Source organism: Poecile atricapillus, chromosome 1 (assembly GCF_030490865.1).
Source record: "Poecile atricapillus isolate bPoeAtr1 chromosome 1, bPoeAtr1.hap1, whole genome shotgun sequence".
NCBI lineage: Eukaryota > Metazoa > Chordata > Aves > Passeriformes > Paridae > Poecile > Poecile atricapillus.
In genome coordinates, this window is record NC_081249.1 from 142,208,248 (window position 1) to 142,233,528 (window position 25,281).

Here is a 25,281-nt window from a genome sequence, read left to right on the forward strand (position 1 = left end):
CACCCTCTAAGCCCAGGGAGAGTGACCCATGCCACTCTTACTAGGGAGACCACAGCACTTCACTTGGGTGGGAGCCGGCCTTGGGGAGCCTCCTGCTCCAACACACCTTGGCGGCTCCGGGCCCTGCAAGTCAGCTGGACGGTACAGCATACAGATGAACGAACTCACGGACAGGAGCCGAAACTCAGGGCTGGGCCGAGCGAGCAGCTCCTCCCAGGGCTGCCTCCCTCCCGCCCCCGCCACGAGGGGGATCCCGACCAGACAGACTTTCCTCAGTCCCCTCCTCACCCCGCGGCTCCAGGCCCACCCCGGTGTGGAGGTGGGGGGGGGGACGACGACGAGAGCCGGAGCTGCCCTCCCAGCACCCTCCTCCGACCCCACCTGCCTGGGCAGAGCCCGCTCCCGTTAATTGGATCAAGGGCCGGGTGGCGGGGGCGGGGAGGCGGGAGCCGCGAGCCGCGCCGAAGCTGCCCCGCCGCTGCCATCGGAGCACCCCGAGCCGGGGCCCGCCCCACGGGAGCTGCTGGAGGCGGGGTGGGACCCTCGAGTCCCGAGGCTGAAATAGGGGGAGGGCTCAACCCGCGCCTTCCCCAGGTGGCCGCTGCCCGCCGACCGTCCCGCCGCGCCGCCTGCGAGGTAAGCGGCGGGGTTACCGCTGCGGGCTTCGCTACCCCGGGCACCGCGCCTTTCGGATCTGTGCCCCGTGGGGTGCTGGGGGTCCTGGCAGCAGAACCCATCCTGGTCCCGGCGCCGCCTTCCCTCGGCGGGCAGCGTGTCTCGGGACGCGCTGGCAATTGTGAGGGAAAACTTTCCTCATGGAAAGGGGGCGGGTGGGGGAGGCGGTACCCGGCTGGGCGCTGGCTGTGGGCAGGAGGGGACTGGGAGGCGGCTCGGCGCGGTTCGTCTGGAGGCGCAGCGGAGACCCCCGGTAGGTGCGGGAGCGGCGGCGCGCGGGGGTGGGAAGGGCAGCGGGGCTGCGGTCCCGGCGGGTTGTTCGTGAGGGACGGGAGAAGCCCTCGCCGGAGCTTCGCTCTCTTTGCGTCTCTAAGCTTCGGTGGGTGCCCCGCCGCCGGCCTCTCGGGGCCGGCCCGCTGCCGCCGCCCCGTCACTGGGGGCTGCCGAGGCTCCCTCTCCCTCCCTCCGGAGCCTGCGCCTCCGCTCCGCCGCGGGGACAGGGGCCTCTTTGTGCTGGATCCGCGCAGAGCCGCTTCCCACTCTGAAACCGGAGCCGCGGGCGCTCGCAGCGCCGTGGAGAGTGGGGATAAAGCGGCTCCCAGGACCCCCTGGGGAAAGGGGCCGCGCCGGGGCCCATGCTCGCGGGTCTGCAGTCTCTTGTCTCGGGAGTCCGTATTGCCGGTCTGTGAGCCGGAATCCGGGCAGCTGGATGGCGAAGTTCGGCAGATGGGACAGTTCTGTCCTTGTTCGTCCGCTTCCTCTCTTCTGGCTGCCGACAGCAGGGAGGGGAGGGCGAGGGGCATGCACCAGGGGTGCTGCCTGCGGCCGTGTCACCGGGCCCCTGGCAGGCTGCTGGGGTTACCGTGCCCTCTCGAGCCGAGGGCAGGAGAAGGCTGATAAACAAGGGAGGGTATTAGTGGGCCTGAATATCCAGTGCTTGAGAAGACAGTCTGATTTGTCACTGGGCACGGGAGGGGAGGGTTCCGTGATCTCTGCAAAGCTATCGATAAGTGAAGCTAGCGTGGCCCAGACGCATTAACCTGTTCCACCACTTTCTGTGCCAACTATGTGTTGTTCTTTGCTTGCTTCAGTTCTTCAGGCATGCAAGAAAGCTCAGGGCTTGGTGGGGCGGGGGATGTTAACTGACCACTGCCAGACCCTTGTTACTGGCCCTAGGAAATAGTCTGGCCTTTTTGTTCACTCTCTGACCTTCCTTGTAAAACTGATGCTCCCTACTTCCTGAAATTGGAAATGAACTTCCCTTCAAATCAACCGCCGGTCTAATTCGCACACAGGAATTTCTGATAGGATGGTAATTGATTGCAGTACAGAACGCAAGCAGAGCCTCCCACTCCACCCTGGAATCGAAGTGTCAGTAAGAAGTCACTAAGCCTTACAGTGGGTGACTCAAGTCATTCTTGGGAAGGAATGAGAGCAGAATGCACAACTGCAGTGTGTGGGCTAAAATGACAGGGTCCAGATACTCCTTGCTCCAGGTGTGAGCTGGTCTCTGGGTGGAGTCAAAGTGGAGCTTCTCCCCATGAGTTGCATAACTGGGCACATTCTTTCATGCAAAGATTCACCTTTTCCTGAAGTCCACAATCTGCTTTGTGTGAGATGGAGTCTGCTTTGATAGTGTTTTGTGTAATTAATGGTATTTATCTAGAAGTTCCCTAAAATATTTACTAGATTGTCCTTTGAGTTGCAGCTTGGAACAGAATGAATGTGTGAGCTTGATCAGCTGCCTGCAGCCTTCCCTATTCTGTGCCTGGTCTATTGTATTGCTTTATTGGCTTTTTTAATTTTTTTCTTCTGACCTGTGTGTTTGAGCTTCTCTGGCTTGCCTGCACTTGTTCAAGTGAAGACTGTCTCCTTCTCAGGCTGTATAAAGCAGTAACTTCAGTGTGTCACCTGTGTACAGGGCTGAGAACAATTGCCCGCCTGGAACTCTATTATCAAATGTCAACAAGTGAATAGGCTTGTGTGTGACTGGACTATGCCAAAATGCTGCAGCTCACTGGCAGACCCTGTGTGTAACGAAGTCATAAAAGCCTGAAAATTTTATGGACCCAAATTAATTTCTTCACAGGATAATGACTGCTTTTAGTTATTTTAGGTTTTTGTGGATTGTACAGGACCTAGCCTGTACCTTCTGGGCTTTCCCCGGATGATCATGAATTTCCAACAAAAAGAAAATAAATATATATCAGAAAATTAATATATATTTACATACATGCATGCTTATATATATATATATGTACAAGATCAGTAATACAATAATGGGACTATTTAGGAAATGTACAGCTGTAAGAATGCCTTTACTACCACATTGGGGTGATGTGAGCTTCTGTCAGAACTCATGGTATCAGCAAGCATGGCAAACACTGAATATTCTTTATTCTGGCCATCTCAAGGGCTGGAGATTATTCAGTTGTTGTTTGAACCATTTGGTCTATGTCATGGCTGACATCCAGGGATTGAACTGGGGACCTCAAAAGCTAAAAGTATCTGCTTGTAGCCTGACTGGAAAAAGCTATACTCTTGATCAGAGAGCATTAATAAACTGCCTCTATTTTTGCCATCAGCTGATCAGTGATCTGTGAATTTGGGCTGCTCTTGAGAGTTCATGGGGAAATGTCTAAACAATAGGAGAGCAGTTTAAGCCCTTTAAGGAGCTCTTATCTTTTTAAAACAGACTTTGTGATCAGGCAAGCTGTTTTATCACTAGTTATTCAGTGTGATGGGTGTAGAGGGTACTCTGTGAGAGGCAACTGTGACAGATAGATTAAAAAAAGCCTTAATATTTTAGTCTAAGACTTTAGTGGATGGGTCAGAAAACAGTGACTATTGTATCTGGAAATTTTCACGAAGAATTTAGGATTTTGCTCTTTGAAGAATTACAAAAGAACTTGATATCCTTGGAGCAGTTAAGAAGCTGTTCAAGTGGTAGCTTTTTGCTACTACCTTGCAGCATGGTGATCCCTGTAATTTAACATCAAAATGCACTCTGACTGTTTGGGCACAAGTTTTTCCAGCAGCACAAAGGAAAATGTCGGTGCAAAGAACCTGGTGCATCCTCTGCTGTAATCATCCAGCTTTGTTTCAGTGACTGGTACATTAGACTCAAGTTCCTTCATGCTGAAATGTGGGCTGAAGCTGGGCACTTCTATAAGGCAGTAAATGTGACTGGCATCCTAATCACATTGAGCCTTCACTGGTTTCTCCTTGCTGTGAACAGGACGATGGGAATGAGCCTTTCAGACTTGCAATAGTTGGAATTTGTGTGTTAAATCTAGTGATTGTCAGTGGGCACTGTCGTTTGTTGAAAAGGCATGTGAGAGATCTCCATGGTACCGGGGGCCTGGATCCAGAGGCACTAGGTTTGTGGGGGATTTTATGCTCTCTTAATAGGTGACTGTGGTAGGACTCTATTTATTGCAACTAAGTTTTTCCAGGCTAGAGGAGTTAGAATTGCTGCAGGCAACCCAAAAGTAACAGTGCTAGCAAGTCTTCAGCCTCCTCAGTCCTGTCCCTACTGCGAGCTTGACCAAGCTATGTCTCTCCTGTTTGCAGGAAGTTACGATACTTGCCTCCTGGGCTCTCAGGGACGTAGTCAGTCCCTTCAGTCACCTACAGGTGATTTTCTGTTGGTAGTAACTTCCTGCCATCCCTCAGTACAGTACCCCTGCTGCCAGGCCAAACCTCTCCCACTCCTGAGGGTGCTGGGCTGCACCAGCTGTGGTACAGCAGTGCAGAGCTCTGAACTGGCCTTGCTACCTTTTCTGTCAAGGGCAAGAAGCTTTCATGGAGGATTGGGAGAAGATGTAACATATTTCACTTCTTGAATGATTACAGGTATTTATTTCTGCCTCTTGATGTTTTCAGTCAGCTCTGCCTTGTACGAGGACAGGTGAGCTGTGGTAACTCATGTGAAAGCTTGCTGTTGACTCCAGCAGCTTCTACTCTGCAAGCAAACAACTAGGGTTTGGAGCTGCTTCAGGGAAGCATTGCAGGGAAGTAAAGCCCACTGGATTGCTTTGCTGTGCTTCTGGTTTTTTTAAAAAGCCTTCCAGTGTTCCTTCCTCACGTGTCAGGTGGAATCCTGAGGACCAGAAACTAAAACCATTCCTTTGGGCAGTGGACTGAGAAAGTAAATGACATTTCAGTGATGCTGAACATTAAAATCTATCCTGTCACGTGTGTACTTTGGGCTGATTGCCCCATTTGCCCTCTGTTCTCCTGAAGTATTTTGAATAACATTTGGAATATTAAGTGTTAATAGTCCTGTTTTTCAGCCTGAGATCCAAAAATTTATTTTAAGAGGCACTACTGATACTAAGGAGCGGATTCTGTGCAGATACTATGAAAGTAGATAAAAGTTGCTCCATGACATGCAGGGCAATGAACTTCAACAAGAATGTGTGAAGCATTCATGGCCTTTCAGTAGAAGAATTTCAGCCTTTCAGTACTTAAAAGGAACTTATAAAAAAGAGGGAGAGCAACTTTTTGCGTGGGCAGATGATGATAGGACAAAGGGGAATGCTTTTAAACTAGAGGAGAGATTTAGATGTTATGAAGAAATTCTTTACTCAAAGGTTTGCTAGAACAGGTTGCCCAGAGAAGTTGTGGATGCCCCATCCCTGGTAGTGTTCAGGGCCAGGTTGGATGGAGTTTTGAACAACCTGGTCTAGTGGGTGGCATTCAAGCCCATGGACATGGAACTAAATGATCTTTGTGGTCCCTTCCAACCTAAACCATTCTATGATTCAATGAAGTATGAATTTCCACAGTGCATGCCAGTTCCTAATGGCTTTCCTACTTCAACCTTGTTACCTGTGTGTATCTCTGGGAAATCTGTCGGGAAGGTGTATGAATATGTTTAGAAGTGGAATACCTCCAAAGTGGCTGATCTGCCAAACACTTCTTGAACCAGGAGATGTTATGAAGAGAATACAAGTTCTCTCCAGTCCACAGAGCAAATGATGCTTTCTTTTCACATGTTTGGTTCCATAAAAGACTATGCAAAATGACTCTGTGTAACAGCTACACTAAAGTCCTTCCATTTCATATGGTGTTGAAATCTGCCTTAAGTTGCAGTTGTTTTTATGCTCTTTAGATTTTCCTGCAGAATAAACCTAGCTCTGTTAACAAAAGGTGAAAAAAGAGCCTTGCTGTCAAGTGGAGAAACTGGTCACACCTGGAACAGAAGTAATGGGTGTGATGCTTTAACCTCATTCTTCTTTACCATAAGAGATGCCCTAGCACTTAATCTTATCTTATTCAGCTCTCAGTTCAAGGAGTTGGTTGTACTCCCTTCTACAGACTGTTTGGGACTCGAAACTCTGCAGGGAACTGGATGAACTTCAAAAATGCCTTGAGGATGATCTTTCATGTTTTTGTCTCCATTATATGAATATTTGGAAGGAAAGTATTCACATAATAAGCAGTTTTAGTAAATCAGATTTTATGATGTAAAACCAGAAATCTATTTGATGCAACCATAGATAAAGAAATGTAGTACTTTGAAATAATTTGCCATATGATTGCCACACACTTGGTCTGAAGGACAAATTTCTTGCCAGCTCTTATCTCCCATTCCCCTTCCTCAAAAAGCAGTCAGTAGAAAAGACAACTATTGGTAAATGAAACTCAGAAGTTGCAGAACTGTGGATGAGTTAAAAACTCACTGTGGCTTCCAAGTGGGAGAAGGGAGCAGAGAAGGCTGGACACTTCTGACTGCTGTGCAGTCTAGTGAAGCAAGAAACCACCAGAAGCTCAGTGTTAGAATGGAGCTAACTGGCTTGTGTTTCCCACAAAGGTTGTTTGATTGCATTGACTACAGTCTGCTTCCTTAGGACTTCCTAGTGCATTCATGTAAACTTGATCCCTGCTCTTGGCATTGCAAGGTGATTCAATCACAGGAGAATATTCCAGTGGCAGGAGCTTACTGGAGTTTGTCCCTTTACCTGCTCCACAGCCACAGGAAACATCCCTGATCACCACTTCCCATTATTTCTGCCTTCCTTACTCAGTGTTAGATGATTCCAGGGCATTTTATTCTGTTTGGAGCAGTGCTGTTCACATAAAGATCCAAACAAATCAAACTTCTTACTCCAAGCCTAGTTGGAGAGGGTAGACTGCTCCAACTTGCTACTACAATAACTTACCAAGTTCCAGGCAACTGTATTATAGGATGGGCTATTGATCTTACCAGTCAGTAAGTGTAAGAAAAAACATTAACACATAAGATGTAGATTAAATCCTGGAAAATGTTTGCATTCAGTGTGGATTGAGACTGCTGAAGAGGAACGTACTAGCTTTCACTAGAGCTTTAAGCACCTGTTTATTAGTGATTTAGGAAGAAAGAACCTTCAGTTGTTTGGGGTCCCGTCTGATGAACAGGGAAGTGCATGTATTTGCTGGCAAGCTCTGTGTTTGCTTGCAGAGACTGATGCAGCAGGGTGGGAAGTACCCTGGGAAATAACCAGCATAGAAGCAAACAAGTGAAGAGGCCAGGAAGTGGAACAGTAGGGATTACAGGTTCTCAATATCTGCCTGGGTTAAAACCTTGCCCTGAGAGAGTGGTAAGACAGAGAGTGTGAGAGGTGGGAAGTGGGCATGCTGTGACTAATGACTGGAACAGGAATGATGCTGTTCACAGGTCTAAGAAAGCAGCTAGGGTAGTGCTGTTTCTGGTAATTTTTGTGTGTATGGCTTCTTACTAACTGCTGCTGCTGCTAAACACAGACACAAATACATGTTTAAATTATTCCAGCAACCATTTTGAATAAAAATGAACATAGCTTATTGCCCTGTTTGAATATGGTACACAATGGTTCAGCCCTGGCTTCTTCTCTCCTTCAGCTCTGTATTTGAGATAATTAATTTTTTTTAATACAAAGAGCAACTGGGAAAAAACTGTAGCATGTACCTTGATATCCCACTACATTCCTTCATTAACATTGTCTCATACTGTCATGTTAACCAAAATAGGTCTGTGTTCCTGTAATATTAAAGATCCTCTACATCACATTGGAAATGAAAGCAAATTTCTTTTTTTCCTTTTCTTGGTGAAACAATTTCTTCCTGGTAAAGCTATGTCAGCCAGGAATCTTAACCCCTTGATCAGCAGCAATGTATTAGTAGCAGCCTGTCCTGTAGCCTTGGCTGCTGACAGGGAATAGCTAATAAATGTAGAAAGGATGGAGTTCTGCATGAATACTTTGAAAACAGCTTGGGGTGGCACATGGGGAATGTCTGTCACCAGTACATTATCTTGGTCTGAATATGAAGACTAAGCTAAAGAAGCTGTGGTCTGGACTCAGGGGGTCAGCCCTTCAAGTGGAACAGGATCTTGCCTGTGTTTTAGTACTTTGGTATAATCATGGAAAATTTTTGCTAGTTGACAGCCACATGATCTCTAGAGCATCATGGGCTGGGAGATGGGCTTCTGTTACAGGCTTGCACAGAGCTAAAGTGACCTCTGTGTGTAGTTACTGTTCTGCCTGGTGTCTCTCTGACCTTTCCCTGGCTGGAGAGATGAGCTGAAATCTGGCTTGAAACTGTATTAGACAGCCCTGGCAGGCTTCAGTCCTTAGGGAGAGGCTGGGAAACACTGGCTTAGTCCCTTTCCCAGTCAGGTGACTGCTGAGGGCGTGACACTGCAATAAGATAAATACCTCTAAGGGAAGTTTTGGAGGATCTTCATGTTACTTGGCATCCTTTCTAGCAGTAGACAAGAACTGTCCCCTCTTCAAAAAGGTGAGTATGCCTGTAAATACCAGACCTCCTGTATAATGACAGTGGAGAGCACATTACTGGGCATCATCCCAGTTACTGGTTCAGAGCTACTGGATGTGCAATTCCAGAGATGGTGAGTCTGGAAAGGACACCCTGTCTCATGCCCCATTTCATTCTCTCTGTTGGGGACCTTCCTAGCTCTGTTGTACCAACAGCAATTGAGTTTGTTGCACTGCTAGAGTGACGTGGAACCTCCTGGCTTCAGTTCTCTAGTTTCATTCTGACAAGTTAAAAGGAAAAGAAAAGGGGATTTCATGCTTGTCATTCTGTAAGGGAAGGGGAGCTGCCGTCTTTTTGTGTATTTGGGTTGTTCAGATTGAAACGTTTATTTTACACATATACCAGAGTGCCAGTGGTTTTGGAGGGAAAAAATATGTTGACCACTGTGTGCTGTACAGAAATATGGCCAGGGAATCAAACAAATTGGTTGCAGATAGTATCAAATTTCTGCTTTGTGGTGGTAGTTGTCTTGAGGTGGAAATTAGTTAGTAGCAATCTATTACTGAGTAAAATTTTTGCTTAGCTTGGCTTTAGCACCTATATAGGAATTGATCTGCAATAAAACTGTGTCTCCACCAAAGCCCCATTTACTAGATAAATGTAAACATGTGTCCGCGTCCAGCATTTGCTGTTGTAGTTGGGAAAGGGAAGAGGAGTTGGGCAGAAGGCCTTGTCTGGTGCAATATGCAAGCTTTGTTTCTGTGGGCAAATTCAGGCAGGGCTGCAGCCCTTTGAGCCCTTGAGAAGAGTTGAGAGGCTTGATCTTGGGGAACTTAGGAAAACAGTTGCTCACAAGGATTCTCAGGAGGTAGTCAAGCAATGCATAGAAGTGGTGCCTTGGGCATTTGGAGGCTGGAAGTTACTGGAATGTGGTGTAGATGGAAGAGAATTTCTGTGGTTTACCTGCCTGAGGGAAAGCTTTCAATGGAGAAGAGCTATTATTATTTTTGGATCTAGAAGTTTTCTTTGTGGATCAGGACCCTGTTGCACAGATGCTGTGAAAGCATGAAGCAACAAGGCACACCCTACAAAGCATAACGGGTTTCACATGTTTTTGAAGGGGAAGGTTTTAGCCTGACATCTTGGTCTGAGGGCAGGGATCTGTGGTCTGAGATGTGTCCCTGACTGGATCATGAGTGAGAGTAACAACATGGCTTAAAGGTAGAAACAGCTCTATCACAATGAGCCCTTTGGTATTTTCCTGAGTGGAGTTCAGTAGCAGTGAGACAGTCATGAGCTATTCTACCTTTCTGCTAAAGAACAAGAAGCATTTTTTGATAACTGAATAGGGAGTTGATAGCTGGCGTGGCCTAATAATTATGTTGGCTCCTACGTGAGAGCAGGTATGTGGGGGAAGAGGGGAGGTATCTTTTCTAACACAGCAAGTGAAAATAATCGTAGCTGTTATTTGCATGGTTCAGTTTTCTTGATGTTGCTGATTGTAGTGGTGTCTGTGGTGCCTTTATCTGTAATCCTCTGGAGGTGTGGAAATGAATAGCAATGTGGTCTCTCCCTCTTCTTCAGAGACCTCATCTTGTCGGGGCTGCAGTGAAGTCTTAAGTAGCTCTTAACTGTGAGAGATGATAAAGTGGGAAGGTAGGGATAAACATTCCTTTGCCCTGCAAATATGATTTTCTAGATAGCCTCCTCTTAGCAGAGGTGGCAGTGACATCAGGAGGAGTCTTGTATGTGGTACTAGCCACCATAAAACCCTAGTCGACCAATATAACTCCAGTATGTTGCTCATACTATACAGGCTCTGCCAGCACTCCTGAATCATTTGGTGGCTTTGCTAAATCAGGCTTTCCATGAGGTATTGCTGTCATCTTTGTCAGCTTTGGCACATATATTTACCTTTCCCATGAAACTTGGGTTTTCCCTGCTCTCAAACCCTTATTGGTTCACACCACGTGGTATTTCAGGAATAGATAGGCATGAAGGGGTGGACTATCTACTTGCTCTTCTAGGGCTCACTCAGGATGACAGCAGCAGCTGTTCTTTTCAGCCCCTCTGTGCAGTACTAAGTACCTTCCCTATGTCTGCATGCAGATCCATTTTGATCTGCTGACTGACATGGGCTCATGAAGTATGTAAAGTCCAGAAAAAGCCCAGCAGGAAAGGGTCCTTCTTGTTCTTTGACCTTTTTGCTTTTACCAGACTGGATTTTTCATGATGTTTATAAAGACTCTACAACTGCTGTGGAAATACGTACTCAACTGACTGGTACTCAGGTCATGGAGATTAATCTGTAGAAGTATTATACCACTTCATTGTATTTTCCCCCCAGCTTCTGTGCTGATGACTACAGTAAAGCCTTAGGCTGTGGCATATTTTGCCACCTGATATTACAGATGCTGAAAAATCATATGAGGTCAAAAGCAGGTTGAAGAAATTAATGGAAGAGAAATCTGTCGAGTGCTCATTCATAGGTGGCATATCCTGCTCAGGGAAGTTCCTGTCAGCAAGTGGTTAGAGGCTTGGAGAGCATGCAGGGAGGCATCATGTATGCTCGTTCTGTTGTCAAAGCAAGGGAAGGTATCTCCTTTTGGCTGCTGTCTAGAAAGGCTATGAGGCCATGATAAACCTTAGTCTGATCCAGCACAGCTACTATTATATTTCAGAGCCTATTAAGGATAGTAAATCTGGTTGAGTTTGTAACTCCTGAGAAAGCAAGCAGATGTGACTCAAATTCTAACATGGAAACCGCAGAAAGAATTGATTCAGGTTTGGGATGTTTGTTTAGCCTGACTGTCCCTCAAATGAACAAGCATATACTGCCATACAACAGCTTTCCACATTTACCCCCCAAATTCTAGTACTATGTAGTCAGCCTGAATTGGAAACCAGAGATGGAAGGCATGTTTGTGATTCATTGCTTCCTGATAAAGTGGGGATGGGGGAGTAGAGTGGAAAAAGTGATACAGCATTCATGTGTCATGTATAACTGATATATGTGTTCATCAGGAGAAAGAAAGGATGGGTTTTAGATACACTTTTACATAACTTCATTAAGGTTTTTTTTTAATCATAGCATTTTCAGGAATGTTTAGTCTGGATTTACTGGGGACTACTTGGAGGTCTTATAAGGTTTTTGGTGAGCTTTTATCCAGTGACCTGGACCACTCAGAGTCACAACTCTTCCCCTTCAACCTCTTGCCCTCCCCTTCCTCACCAAAAGTTTTTAATTTACAATCATCCAGTCTGCTATTCTTTCCTTGCTTAACTTTCCCTTCCTTCTTTCATTTCTTCTCAAAATGGTCTTATCATCTGGCTAAAAATCCCACTTCCAGGTTTTGCAGTTTTTACTCTCAGCTGCCCAAACCTTCCAGCCTCAGATGAGTGCATATTGGTGACTGAGATTTTTTTGCTTGTCTATAGTTGAGGTTTTTTGTTTGTTTTTTTAATGAATGAACTTTTTACATTGAGGTAAATCCCTAGGGATGTAAATGTGAGATAAACAAAAATGCCTTATTCTGCCCTTGCTTTTCTTAGCCTTTGTAGACATTTTACTTCTGTTTGCTCTGTGGAAAACTGGTGACAGTTACCTGTACCATATAGCAAAGTAAAGTATTTCTGAGAATGTGATGGGAACAGCTTACAGAAGCAAGGGACAAAAAAACCTCTCTTGCTCTAGAGGGCCACATCCTACCAGTGCTGTGTCAGGTGCTCTGCTACTAAAGGGACTGTAGACCAGAATATGCATTCTGGTAAGTTTTGGTGGCTTTTTCTTTTTTTCTTTATGTAGAGTTATGAAGTTCTTTGAGTTGTGTATAAATCTTCTTCGTCTTTAGTTAAAAAAGACTGGAGAAGGTATGTGTGTGTCTTTCGCTCTTTCTACCAAAGGCAGCTGTGTGTAAAAGTATATGCAGGGCATAGAGGTGGTGGGGTTTGCTACTGGACACTGTCCAGAGAGGGGGGACCAGGCCTCATGTGGGGTGCCTGGGGTGCGTGCTTATTTTAGGCCTTTCTGGCCCAAGCTGTTCCCAGTGCTCAGCTGTTGTGATGCTACCTTTCCTGCACAGTGCTGTCAGCCACCCCAGTGTTTCTATTTTAACTTTCTCTGGGGCTAGATCTTGTGACACAAGGATTTGGCATCTCTCCTACGTGCTGGAACATGGCATCTCGGGAGGCACGGTGGCTGCAGCTGCTATATCGAGGGTGCCCCTCCTATGTAGCTGGTAGAAAAGGGACACCCCTAGGACTGCATTGCATCAGAACAGGCATCATCCCTGCAAAGGAGTGTCTGACCGTGCCTATCTCTGTCTCTTTCAGTCTTTTTTCAGAGTCTGAAGAGCTTAAGACACACTTGCTGGCTTCCCACTGCTCCCCTGCGGCATCTTTCACTTTTCAGGTATGTAGTTACCGGGGCCAGGAGTAGAGTTGCATGCCCTGGAGGCTGTAAGATGGCTTTGCAGACAGATGACAAACGGTGGGGAAGGAGGACAGGGACAGCTGATAGCATGGTGGAGGAATTAATTTTTCAAGGTTCATGTACGTGAATGTCATATCCCATTTAACAAGTTGCTTTAGTGACTGGAATTCAGCATTTCCAGCCTTCTGAAGAAGGCCAGAGGAACAGCATTAATATACTTCTGACACACTTCATGGGATGACACTGGGCAAACATAGCCAAATGTTGGAAATCGCTTCACTGTGCGGCTCATGCCACCAAGAAGGATTAGCATGAGGTGGGAGATGGACTCTTGACCTGATCTTCATCTCTGCTGTGTACTCTGTGGGCTGGCACAATGAGCAGATACCTCTCTGGGGTGTGAGAGAAGCTTTTTATAACTAGGAATGTGCAAGAGGAGAAGTGACAGCAAAGGCCATGCATGCTGCATTAACCTGGGCTTGTCTGGAAAGAACTGGGTTTGTCAGCTAGTGACTGGGCTTGAGTCCTGTTACTCCTTCTCTCATTGTTGCACAAGAACAACCCTGAACCTCTCCCCAAGGAATTCATAGTGTTATACCACATTAGGAACAAACTGGCAGTGCAGGCTAGCACAGGGGAATGGGCAAAAGTGCTGAGACAGCAAAGAATGAGATGAACCGTCTACCTTCCAACCTAGATTTTGAGCCTAATGCAGTGAGTTTAGTGAAAAGCGCAGCTGTGCAAGGATGTTTCTAGGGATGCAGTGCTGCTGGGTAACAGGCATGTGTGTGCTGCGCTGCCCTTTGGCTGGGTATGCCCCAGCATGTTTCTGTACTTCTGCTCAAGCCCAGCTCAGCTGGTGGGCAGCTTATAGGGCTCCTCCCCATTCAAGACATGCCTGCCTGCTGACTGCTCAGCCTTGTTTTCCCCAGTCAGTTGTTGTAATCCTGTAATCCTGAGTCATACTGGGAAGCTGGAGTCATCTCCGTTGACACGAGACTTATTTAAAATCTTTCATGGCAGATTTTAAATAGCTTTAGCTACCTCATTTTCTGTTACCCTCTTGAGGGCCTTGGTTAAGAAAGGAATCTCTGCAGTAGTATTTGGTGCTGCTGAAGAGTGTTGGATTCATGAGCATCTCTGATATCTGCACAGCCAAGGTTTGGCAAGATTGTCTTCTACAACTTCCTTTCCCAATGTGTTACAGGCCTGCCAAGGAGGCCTCTTGTCTGCAGGGAGGGAGGAGGCCAGTTCAGCCCTGGGCATCTCTGCTGGACCTTGCCATGTGCAGCTGGAGGAGCACTGATGACAGTATCTGACTGCAGGGCAGCAAGTTGGGCTCCTCCAGCTCCAAGAGTCATCGAGAACTATGCTGTCTGCAAAGGCTCAGCCAGTGCTATATTTGAAGTCACTTTTCTCTCTTCTCAGGTTAACTGAAATCTGCAAACATTCTCTGCTGCAAGAAAAAGAGGGTGATGTCATCAGAAGATGATGCTGGCGGGGAGGCTCCTGGGGGCAGTTTCTGGGAGGTAAGGAAGGATAATTGGAGTGTGAGGGAGGTTAGGAGTGTCATCTTACCACCCACTGGTGGAATTAGGTGGTTGAATTCCAGGTCTGTGGGTGACATGTTGCCCTTGAGGAGTGGAAGGGAGGAGCTGTGGGAAGATTCAGTACCATGCTGTGTGTTACTGCAGGGAGTAGTGACTCTTTCTTCCACAGATACTGTGGAATGAGAGTTCCTTGTTCAGCTGAACATTGATCTGAGCAGTGAGAGAAGCAAGCAGAGCATCTCAGCTTCTTCCCTCCAGTGCAGTGTCTGCCTGAGGCTGCCAAAGGAGGGTCTGGGTCCAGATGCTGGTTTCAGAAGGGCCTGTGTATCCTCCCCATGCAATGATGGACCTGCTGTTGTCTGTATTGACGGAATGTGACAGTCAGTATGGTATAAACAATAATGTTGTGTGAACTTTCAGGCTGGAAACTACAAGCGGACAGTGAAACGTGTGGATGATGGGTACCGGCTCTGCAATGACCTTATCTCCTGCTTCCAGGAGAGAGCCAAGATAGAGAAGAACTATGCCCAGCAGCTAACGGAGTGGTCCCGTAAGTGGAGGACCAATGTGGAGAGAGGTAAAGTTGGAATATTAGGCTGGGAACAGGAAGCAGTCATTGCACTCCCCTCTTTGAGTGTTCTCTTACTGAGGTAACAGTTTCCTTGAGGGACAGGCTTCCCTTCCCCAGGAAGGGGGTGACTTTCTTGGATGTCTTTTTTTGTGTGTTTGCCTGTTTTTGTAGTCAGTCCTCTGATTCACTTGGAGAGGTGTTCTCTTGTCATGTGCTTGGTTATTAAAAAAAGTAAATCTGTGTGCTTAGTTTGGCAAGTCCTTGGGCAGTCCATGTCTTAAGTCAAGCTGGAGATACCCCCTTTTTAAGGATGGCTTAGCTGTATTCTCCTCCAGTCTGAGAATAACTACTAATGGTGCGATTGAGTGGCAGTGTGCTCAAACTGATAGTGTTTCACAGAGTAACAGAAATCAATGGGACAGATGTCCCAAAGGACCTGCTGCTCTGTGGAGCAGAAGCCTAGCCTCAGTCATGAACTAATGTTGCTGTCTGTTCTGAAGCTCAGGCCAGATTTGGGAAGAAAATTTTCTACACAACCCTTCTCCTAGCAGGCACCATCTGGGACAGCTGAGGCTGCGGAAAGAAATGGCGATCTCATCCAGCTCTAACAGCCAGTCTAGATGCTGCCTGGTGGGACTGTGGAGACCAGTCACTGCTGACTTGTTTGGTGGGCCAGACTTAGGGAAGTGACTCCATACTCATAGATGTACGTAGGAGGAAAAGAATCTGCATTCCCTTCTGTGGGCAGTAGGTATAAGAGCCCTTCTGGTGCTTGTTCCTGCAGGTCCGCAGTATGGTACTCTGGAAAAAGCCTGGCATGCCTTCCTGACAGCTGCAGACAAACTGAGTGAAATTCACTTGGCTGTACGGAACCACCTGGCTGGTGAAGATTCAGATAAGATCAAGGCCTGGCAGAAGGAGGCCTACCACAAGCAGATGATTGGAGGCTTCAAGGAAACAAAGGATGCAGAGGATGGGTTCCGCAAGGCCCAGAAACCCTGGGTGAAGAAGATGAAAGATGTAAGCAAAGTGTGAATGGGAAAAGAGAAATAAGGGTAGTTCAGCTGGCTGCCTGATTTCAAGAGCCACTGGGCAAACAAACTAGGTTAGCCAGAGTAGAGAGAGGGAGGGATGTCTCGAGGGTCTCTTGTTCTTTTGGTTTTATAAGTTCCTTCCCATATGGGAAGACTTTGGTAACAGGTTCTGTATTCCTGCACAGCAGGTAAACACTGAAAAAGAGATCATTTGAAGGTACCTCTTCCCAGTGGACCATTGTTCACTAAATGCCAAATTGGCATTCTTACTAGGTTGCTTCAGACTCTACCAAATGTTAACATGTCTCCTCTGAGTATTGGAGGATCAATGTGGGCAGGATCATGGCTTTTTCTGCCTCCCTTTTCCTACAGGTGGAGACTTCTAAGAAAAACTATCATGCAGCCCGGAAGGAGGAGAAAACGGCCCATACAAGGGAGAACCATGCCAAGGCAGACTCATCTGTCTCACAGGAGCAGATGCGCAAGTTGCAGGAGCGCGTAGAGAAGTGCACTCAGGAGGCTGAGAAGGTGTGTGGGTGGGGGGGTCACAAGGATACTCCTTTCAAGGAAAAGGCATTGGTGGTAATGTCCTTCAGTGAAATGACTTGGCTGAAGCCTTGTAAGAAGGTGTGAAATCCCATCATCTGAGGTCTTAGTGAGCTAGACTGAGACTTCAGTAACTAAGGTCTTGGTCTTTGGAGTTAGGCAAGATCCTTATTTATAAATAAATTTAAAATAAGAAAGGAAAAAAGTGTAGGGGATTTGGTCCAGGGGTGGAACCTGTAGAGCTGAAGACTTGGGTACCAAAAATAGCTGATTGATCTGTCCACAAGAGAGAAAGTGTGGAAGGCCCTCTATGGAGGAGAGTAGCAAGGAAGAACAGAAAACCTGCAAGAATATTAGGAGCGCAATGGACTGGGCATCAGCTGTGACATTTCTTCTTATTTCTTTGGTGCGTTTGTTTAGCAGTGCAGGGGGGAAAAAAGCTTGTCAGTCTCAAGCCAGAGTATGGAGGGTTGTTACTGCCATCAGGGCAACACATCTCACCATTGTTGTGCTCCTGCTACAGTGCAAGGATCAGTATGAGAAGATGTTGGAAGAATTGAACCGCTACAATCCCCGCTACATGGAGGACATGGAGCAAGTGTTTGAGGGCTGTCAGGAGGCAGAGCGCAAGCGATTGTGCTTCTTTAAGGAGATGCTTCTGAATCTGCACCAGCATCTCAACCTCTCCACCAGTGAAAGGTACTGTCCCTGATGCAGAGGGGAGTTCTGCCAGCCTGGAGTGCTTAGGCTCTGGTGAGGGGTGCCAATTCTGGTGTCTCTGGAAGCTGCTTGCTTGCATCAGCCAGATCTTGCTCCTTCCCCTTTCAAGTGTATCTTAGCACTGGCATTTGGTCCCTTCAGAATGACCAGTGCTGGGGTCTGTGATAGTAGACAGTGCCAGGTTCCCCAGAAGGATTTTCTGCCTTTGAGCCCTTCCTTTGTCATTACTGTCCTATGTATGTTTCCTATCCTATGAAATGCCTCCATGTTGCTATATATCATCCCAGGCTAAGGAGTGTAGCTCTGTTGCCCTCCAATACTCATGGTTATTCCGCCCATTTTGCCCTTAATCGGGAGAGCTTTTCTGAAATAGTGCCTGTAAGCCCACAAGTTGCCCTAGGCGAGGTTATGCAGGGGTAATAGGTGCAGCCAAAAATCTTCTGTGCCCCTTTTATGGTAGAGGCAACAAATCTGAGCCACCTCCCTGTCCGTGTGCAAGAATGCACTGAGTTATTTCAGTGCTCATTTAATGAGCTGTGCTGAGAACTGGCACTTGTGAGGTACTGCCACACCAAACAAGCCTGTCCCGTTTGCCAGGCTGACTCTCCAGTAGGGGAAGCTGTGTTTTCCTAGGGTGAATATGTGCTGCTCTAGCATCCTTAATCACGTGGGATTGAGGATGCTATGTAATTGTGCATGAGGTTAATCTCTTCCTTCCTACTTGGCTTTTGGGAAAACTGCTGAGAGATTTAATTACTGGTGGCTCTGTCTGTTCTGGTTGTAGCTTTCATGCATTGTATCGGGATCTCCACCAAGTCATCATGGCTGCAGACAACCAGGAGGACCTGAAGTGGTGGCGCAACACTCACGGACCGGGCATGGCTATGAATTGGCCTCAGTTTGAGGTGGGGGTAGCACTGTAGAGTGTGTTATTGCTATTTCCAAACAATTAGCTGCTTATCTGAAATTGGAGATTACCAGTCTTGTGTTGGAAAGACTATGTCTTTGCTCAGCAGGCTTGGGATGTTGAGCCCTTCTGAAATTGTTGTGTTGCAAGCTGTCTGCTGCCCAAAGGGGCACACACAGGCTGCCAAGCTATACTCCAGCCATCCAGGTGCAAGGTCAAAGAACAGGAGGTGGTGCTCAGGGCTGTGGGACAGCTTTCTGTTGTATTTTCTCACGGTATGTCTTGTTGCACCTTGGGATTCAACAGAAATGGGCCTGCTATACCAGCAAGGCTATTGAGCTGACCAGTTCAGCTGCTACTGAAATACAACCTGGTCTTCTGTTGTTCTATGTTTCTTGGGCAGAAAAGATGCACAGAGCTTTTCTGCCTGGGTGGCTTGATGGTATTACTGGTTTTCCCTGGACAGGAATGGTCTCTTGAAACACAGAGGCAAATCACTAAGAAGGAGAAGAGTGGCAAGATGGCGGATGATGTCACACTGACCAGCATTTTGCCTACACGAGATGGTGTTATCTCACAGACCCCTCTGCAGACAAGGTAAAGGCTGAATTCCGGGATACAAAAGTACAGTCCTGCCTAGAGTCATGAATGAGTTGGATTGATAGGCGTAATCTCTTCCTTAATTTCCTGTCTGTTGCCCATGGCCTTACCTGTGGCACTCTGGAAAAGACCATGTAGAAAATACAGTTTAGGGCAGCTGTTTGGTTTTGGGTTTGTTTTGTTGGGTTTTTAGGGTTTTTTGTCTAGCACATTCTGCCTCACAAAGTGCCTTCCTGGTAAAGGTCCTTCTAGTGACAAGATTTAGTCCAGTCTGACTAGTGCTGTCTGATTCTGGCAGGCATTTCCCCAGTTCTTCCACCCAGACAGGGTGAGAACAGTTGGGAGTTGTGTGGTTTCCTAAATGAAAACAACAAATTCTTGCTGTTTCTCCCTGGTATGGTGCTGAGTAGTAACTGACAAGTTTGGGTATAGCTGCTTCCCTATCAAGGAAGCAAGCCTGGAGAATGGGGAGAGGCAGAACAGACTCATCTTACTGTTCCAGTAGCTGTCCTGCTTTAAAAGGTAGACTCTGGCCAAAGTGAACTGAGCAGAGAAGAATGGGGATACAGAGATTTTTCAAGGCCACTACTGTATTTCACAGTCAATTGGATTCAGGGGCCCTATTTGCCAATCTACAGGTTTTCCTATCAAGAGGAGCAGAACAGCCTCTTCTATGACACCCTGAAGGCACCAACCCATGTGAAGTTAGTATGGAACATAGCCTTTGCAGGGTTTTTTGGGTTCCAGGTGTCTGTATTCTGCTGCTCTTCCCCTCTGCTCTTGTCCCTGACTTGGAAAGCGTAATTCCAGACATCTCTTCAGGATGCAAAACATAGCTTTTCCTTTCTGTCTTATTTTTGGCCGGAATAACTCTGGATGACTGGCCTTCCTTGTGTGAGAGGGTCTGCTAGAGTAGGAGGTCATGAAGAGTGTGTGTGTGTGAAAATACTTTGAGAGTGAGTTATCTTCCTGGCCATCAGGGTTCTAATGCTGGGGTGCTTTCAACAAAATCTAGTATCTCCTGGAATCTCTCTTCCCTGTTTGCCTTTGCCTTGACTTTTGGGCCTCTTGCACCCTGTCTACAGCAGAGCAGTCTCAGGGGGAGTCAGGGGTGCATGATTCAAGGGGGAGGTGCGTGAAAGATCAATCTGCTAACAACCGTCTTTTCCCCTCTCACCTTGCACACACACAGCGGGGGGAAGGAAGACATTTCAGAGTGGTCAGATGAGGACACTCCCAAGAAGTGCCTGGATGCCAATGGGCACGAGGAAGACCTAAAGGTACCAGGTGTACGGGTACGAGCACTCTATGATTACACAGGACAGGAGGCTGATGAGCTGAGCTTTAAAGCAGGTACAGAAGCACTAATCTCTTACTAACCTTTCACTGTCCTCACTTGGGCTCACTGAATGATTGAAACACTCTGTAAGAATCAGATGTACACTTGAAAACTGACATTTATTCTTGGTCAAAGACACCTTGGTCTGACCACGGCCAGCTCCTTTGAGGTGGGTGGCACAGTGGGAAATCCAGTTTTTTCTAGACCAGAAGGTAGCAAGGTTGCATGGAAAGAGACTAGGCCTTGGTCAAAGTGCAGGGAGAGCAGACCCCTGCCTCTTCTTAATTTAATCTCATTTATTCTGAATTGTGTCTTGAACCTTCATTAAACAGTTCTCCCTTGCACCATTGATATAAAAATTATATGGGTGTTCTGGATTGTCTTTTCAAATAATGTGAAGATAGATGTTTTGGGAGAAGCTCACTTGACTGACATGTACTACTGAAGGCAGAGGTCAGCTGGCAGAAAACAGCTGTGCAAACTATTGCTCAAAATGGGTGTTTTTAGAATGGAGATCCTGGCTTGCAGCAGAGGATGGAGCACTGGAGCAAACAGACCTATCCGCTTTTTTTCCTTTAGTTAAATTTAAGTTTGCATGTGCCCCCCTCTCATCTTCAAGTGGACATTGTGATCTTGGGAGTGTTTCTGGTCTTGCTTGTTTTGAGTTTTACATGGTATCTCTGTGTTATACCTCTCCGAAACACACCCACTGAAAGTCACTGAAGTCCTTCAGTAGCAGAGCCTTGTGCTTGAGGCCAGTATCTGTGCTGCAGTGTTACCATACTAGTAAACTTCCTAACACTAACTTGTTGCTTTGAAATACCCTGCAATATGGGTGCTCTAGAACTTGACTTTGTTCTTTCTTTCCACTCAGCAGATTAAATGGGGTATGACTTGTTAGATGTAGTCATCTCCTTTTTGAATCTGCTCTGAGCAACACATACCAGTAAGGCTTCAGCTTAACAGCAGTGACTTTGTGAGACTCTGCCAGTGTGGGATGTGCCTACTGATGCAGTCACACCTCCCTCTCTGGCAAAAGTATGTGTTTCTACTGGTGGAAGAAGGGATCTTTCTGCCTCTTCCCAAAGTAGATATGTTAAAAGTCTTTCCTGGTCTGAGAAATCAGTTGATTTCATGCCTTACTGGCCAAACCAGACACTCCATCATGGAACAGGCATTTTGGGTCCTAACAGCCAGAGCTTAGAAGCTTCTTGTATTTCCTTCACACTTGCCTATCAGAGAAGCCACTAAGAAAAGTGTCTCAGATCTGTCTGATCATTCTGGCTTGTAAGCATGTTCCTTAGGGAGAGAAAAGCAGACAGAGCTATAGGGCACAAAAGATTTCTGATGCTGAATAGAAGAAGCAAAGGTCCGTTTAAGTTCCTCGGCTGAGGTGATAGTACTGAGCATAAATATTGAAAAGATCAGTTGCCAGATTCTGGCTTTGAATAAACTGCATTATCATAAGGGTGTTGATAAGGGGAGAAGAGTGTGATGATTGAGACCAATAGTCTTGTTTTTTATCAAGTCATCTTAGGTGGGTAAAAATAACATGCTACCTTTCTCATGGCTGCCTCCTAATTACTTCTTACTTTTAGGTGAAGAACTAATGAAGATTAGTGAGGAAGATGAGCAGGGCTGGTGCAAGGGCCGACTTCTCACTGGTCAAGTTGGACTCTATCCTGCTAATTATGTTGAGAAGGTTGGATCATGATTGCTGCTGCCTTGCCAGTGCCTCACAGCCATACCAGCATCTCCTGCAGAGGTTACCGGGTCACTCCTGGCCCCAACACACCTTTGCAGTATATCCAGCAGCTTCTGGACTTTAAAGGCACATATTCCATGTAACTAATGCTTCATTTTAAACATCTAGATCTGTAGGGATTTTCTAAAAAATAAACAAGGATGAATAAAGACTTTTCTGAGCACTACAGTAGCGTAGGAGTGCAGAAAGAAACTGATCCTTTTGACTTGCACTCAGAGATAAGGAGGTAAGTGCTTTCATAGAGCTTTATAAAAGAGAGAAAGCACACTTCCTTGACTTCAATGCACATGCATCCATAGGGTGTTGAGGTCTTCCCTGCCTTCAGGCTTCCTGTTCAAGGAATTTTGGATATGCAGGGTAATAGGGAACTTCTATTATAGTTTCACCTTTTTAGCTCCATCAAGCTGACTGGCAGAGAGCCCTTGATTCTCACAGGTCTTCTATAAGGTTTCAGTATCCCTCGCCTGAAAGCTTGTTGACTTCCTTGGTAAGGCAGCTGGTCGAAGTGGTACAGCTTCAACCTGAACATCCCTTTTCACTGCCCTCATATTTATTGGGATAACCCCAGGAATGGATGATAGTGTAGCTGAGGCACAGGAGAAAGAAGCTTCTGTCTTGCATGGTGTGGCTGTTCAGGCTAATGAGTTGTGAACAGAGACCTGTTGTGCAGCAAGTTGGAGTTGACTGAATGCTGCCTGAGCTAAAATAGGCTTTGACACATGCTGAAGGCTGGTTTTAACAAAACTACAGGCACGTTCCAGTGCTGTTCTGCTTAGGATTCCTAAATTCACTTGTGTATGTTGGGATTTGTAATGCATCTAGATTATTTTGGCTATACCTCTCTTCAAGAGCACTTAGTGCACAGCCAAGACCCTCTTTTTTTTCCTTGCCAATGTCTTCTTGACTTACATAGGGGTAGAAGTGCATTCCCTGCTTTGCCAAAGACCCCTGCACTGTGATGAGGGTTGCACTATGGAAGCTGCTGTCTGGCTGGCACAAAATACCAATAGAGGGGTGACTCCCCTTTTTGTGCTGAATTACTGCAAGTGCACTTATGCCCAGTTGTTAAGTGCCATTCAGCAGGAAGGATGTATCTCAGACATCTTATCTCAGACCTGTTCTTCTGCCTTTGAAAGCCTGCGAGGCTGCTGGGAAAAGCTAGCATCCTGATCCTAGTGCTCTACATTTTCCAACGTAGGGACTGATAAGCCCAAGAGCTTGAGGGAACAAAAAACTGGAAAAGCTCCCATTGTTGGAGAAACAAAGGCAAACAAGCAGTTGCTTAAAAATTACTTGGTACATCTGCTTGAAACTGCTGCTGAAATGCATTTTGAGTTTTTAGTAACCTTCTGTAGTGACATTCTGGCCTAGCAAGTGGGAGTGACCTGGCTAAGTCAGACTCACAAAACTCAGTCGAGCCTCCACCAACCACTTGGGGTGAACTGCTTCAGAGCTGTTTGGAAAATGGGTGCTACACATAAGAAAGTCTGAAGTCATGGGTGAACATTGGGATTAAATGTGTAAACACTGTGTTGGGTTAACAGCAGCTAGTAAGCCAAAATGTAGACTGAAGCACAGGAGGGGATGGACATATTCAAACAATTTACGAAGATTAAAGTATCACAAACATCTCAATGCCTGGCTGACAACAGAAATTAACTTTTTACAGCATACTGGATGCCTTGAAGTGTAGTCTGCCCTGGACAAAGAGATGGGAGACTAATGCTATTTAGTGCTTTTGTGAGACCACAGGAACTAACAGTTGGGAAGTTTTGCTCGAAATAGCCCTAGCACTGTACTTTATGAATGGGGAAGAGGGGTGCAAACCAAAAGAATAATGATAAAGTGTTTTGCTCAGAGTCTACTATGTCATTTCTCAATAAAAGAGAAGGTATTTCCAAAAGGCAATTAAATATCTAAGCAACATACATTAAAAATGCCTGGATTTTGCTATGAATTTAATTAGTATTCTAGGTTCAATATCTGAAGATGTCTCTAAGCTTATGCCATGTAATTAGAGGTGTTGGTATATAAGCACTTGGTTTTATTTAAAGATCCAGTCTCTGCTTTCAGTTCTGTGTCCCAAGTTAAAGTATCATTAGTGTAGAGCAGTAATTGCAAGTGTTTGACTTCCTGACCCACAATGGAATGATTTGTTGCTCCTTTATCCTAGCACACAGGAATGTGAAGAGAGCCATGCCTGTCAGGCTTCTGACAGAATTGAGACTAAAACCACTAAAATGAGCTGAGATGTCCTATAAACAATACTGAAGTTTCTCTGATTAACCTGCATATTTCAAACACTAATGCTAGACTTTCATTCAAGGTCAAAAAATGGTAGAAGGGAGCTACAGAGGATAACATGGAAAATTGACTTTAACTCCTGAGTTTTAGTCAGGCTGTAATCAGGGATGGAGCTAGGTGTGGCCAGAACATGCTAAAGGACAGAAATGTCCAGCAGACAGGACTTCTGATTACAGTACAAATAACCTGAAATTCCACAGGACAAAGTCTGAACAGACTTGTTTGTCCTAGGAAAACATGACCACCTGATTATAGTGGGCTGCTTGAAGGTTTCCAGAAATAGTGACATATTGCATCTTACATGAACAAGTTTCCTAAGGAATGTTTGTACATCAGAAATTCCTGGCAAGAGCTGAAGTAATGGACAGCAGACAACACATTGAGAATGAAAAATTGCTTGGCTGGACTATACCTCACAAACAGTCATGGCACTTAGTCCTGGCTACCCAAAACCATCTGGATTAGTAAAAGAGAGTCTGTGTAGTAAAGATCCAGCTGGAGGGAAGGAGGGGGAAAAAAAACCAACCCACATCTAATGATTTTATACTAAAGTAATAGCTCTGTCTGGATACTTGGTTTTCCACAGAAGCAAATGAGGTTTTGTTAACCACAAAGGTTCTAGCTGAAACTTGCCATCCATGCCATGCCAAAGTTTTGTGTGTGAACAGAGACAAATACACATAAACTAATTGCTATGCCTGAATTCCAGAAGGCCCAGGAAGCCTGTTCTTCCCCCATGGTTTTTGTAAAAAAAATACAAATGCATCTCTGTGCCTGATGGGCAACACAGTGAATAATTACTATCTATATATTTTATTTTTTAATAAAGCCATTTCTTGTGGAAAGCCTATACACCTGTGGTTAGCAGATAATTCATTTGGTTCTGGCATCTTCCTGGAAATGAATTTTGGAAGTATCATGCTAAGCTTGGATTTCCTGTTGATGATGAATTTTCTAGGAAGAGGAAGTTAAAATTTTCTATGATGGATCACACCCATTTCCCCTAAGTAGCAGCTGAGCTTGCCTAACCCAGTAATGGTTTTGCTCTGTAGGCAAAATCTGGATCACAGAGCCCACTGGCCAGCTGTGCTGTGGAAT

The 25,281-nt window shown here is 46.0% G+C and overlaps 2 protein-coding genes across 6 annotated transcripts; one reads left to right on the forward strand and one right to left on the reverse strand.

Moving 5' to 3' along the window:
* Positions 1–284: 284 nt before the first annotated feature.
* On the reverse strand, positions 285–1,478 carry LOC131584041 (basic salivary proline-rich protein 1-like). Its single transcript, XM_058848826.1, has one exon. It carries the CDS (start codon positions 1,476–1,478, stop codon positions 285–287), a length of 1,194 nt encoding a protein of 397 aa, XP_058704809.1.
* Positions 471–23,836, forward strand: PACSIN3 (protein kinase C and casein kinase substrate in neurons 3). Of its 5 annotated transcripts, none has more exons than XM_058829643.1 (12): positions 471–636; positions 12,748–12,826; positions 14,276–14,376; positions 14,818–14,974; positions 15,753–15,988; positions 16,375–16,530; positions 17,072–17,247; positions 18,053–18,173; positions 18,642–18,772; positions 19,414–19,479; positions 19,968–20,128; positions 21,713–23,836. In XM_058829643.1, exons 3-12 carry the CDS (start codon positions 14,323–14,325, stop codon positions 21,826–21,828), a joined length of 1,374 nt encoding a protein of 457 aa, XP_058685626.1. In that variant the 5' UTR covers positions 471–636; positions 12,748–12,826; positions 14,276–14,322; the 3' UTR covers positions 21,829–23,836. The 5 variants fall into 5 exon arrangements, with proteins under 5 accessions (XP_058685626.1, XP_058685625.1, XP_058685627.1 ...); XM_058829642.1 differs by lacking the exon at positions 471–636 and adding an exon at positions 834–928; XM_058829644.1 differs by lacking the exon at positions 471–636 and adding an exon at positions 12,164–12,182.
* The last annotated feature ends 1,445 nt before the right edge of the window (positions 23,837–25,281 follow it).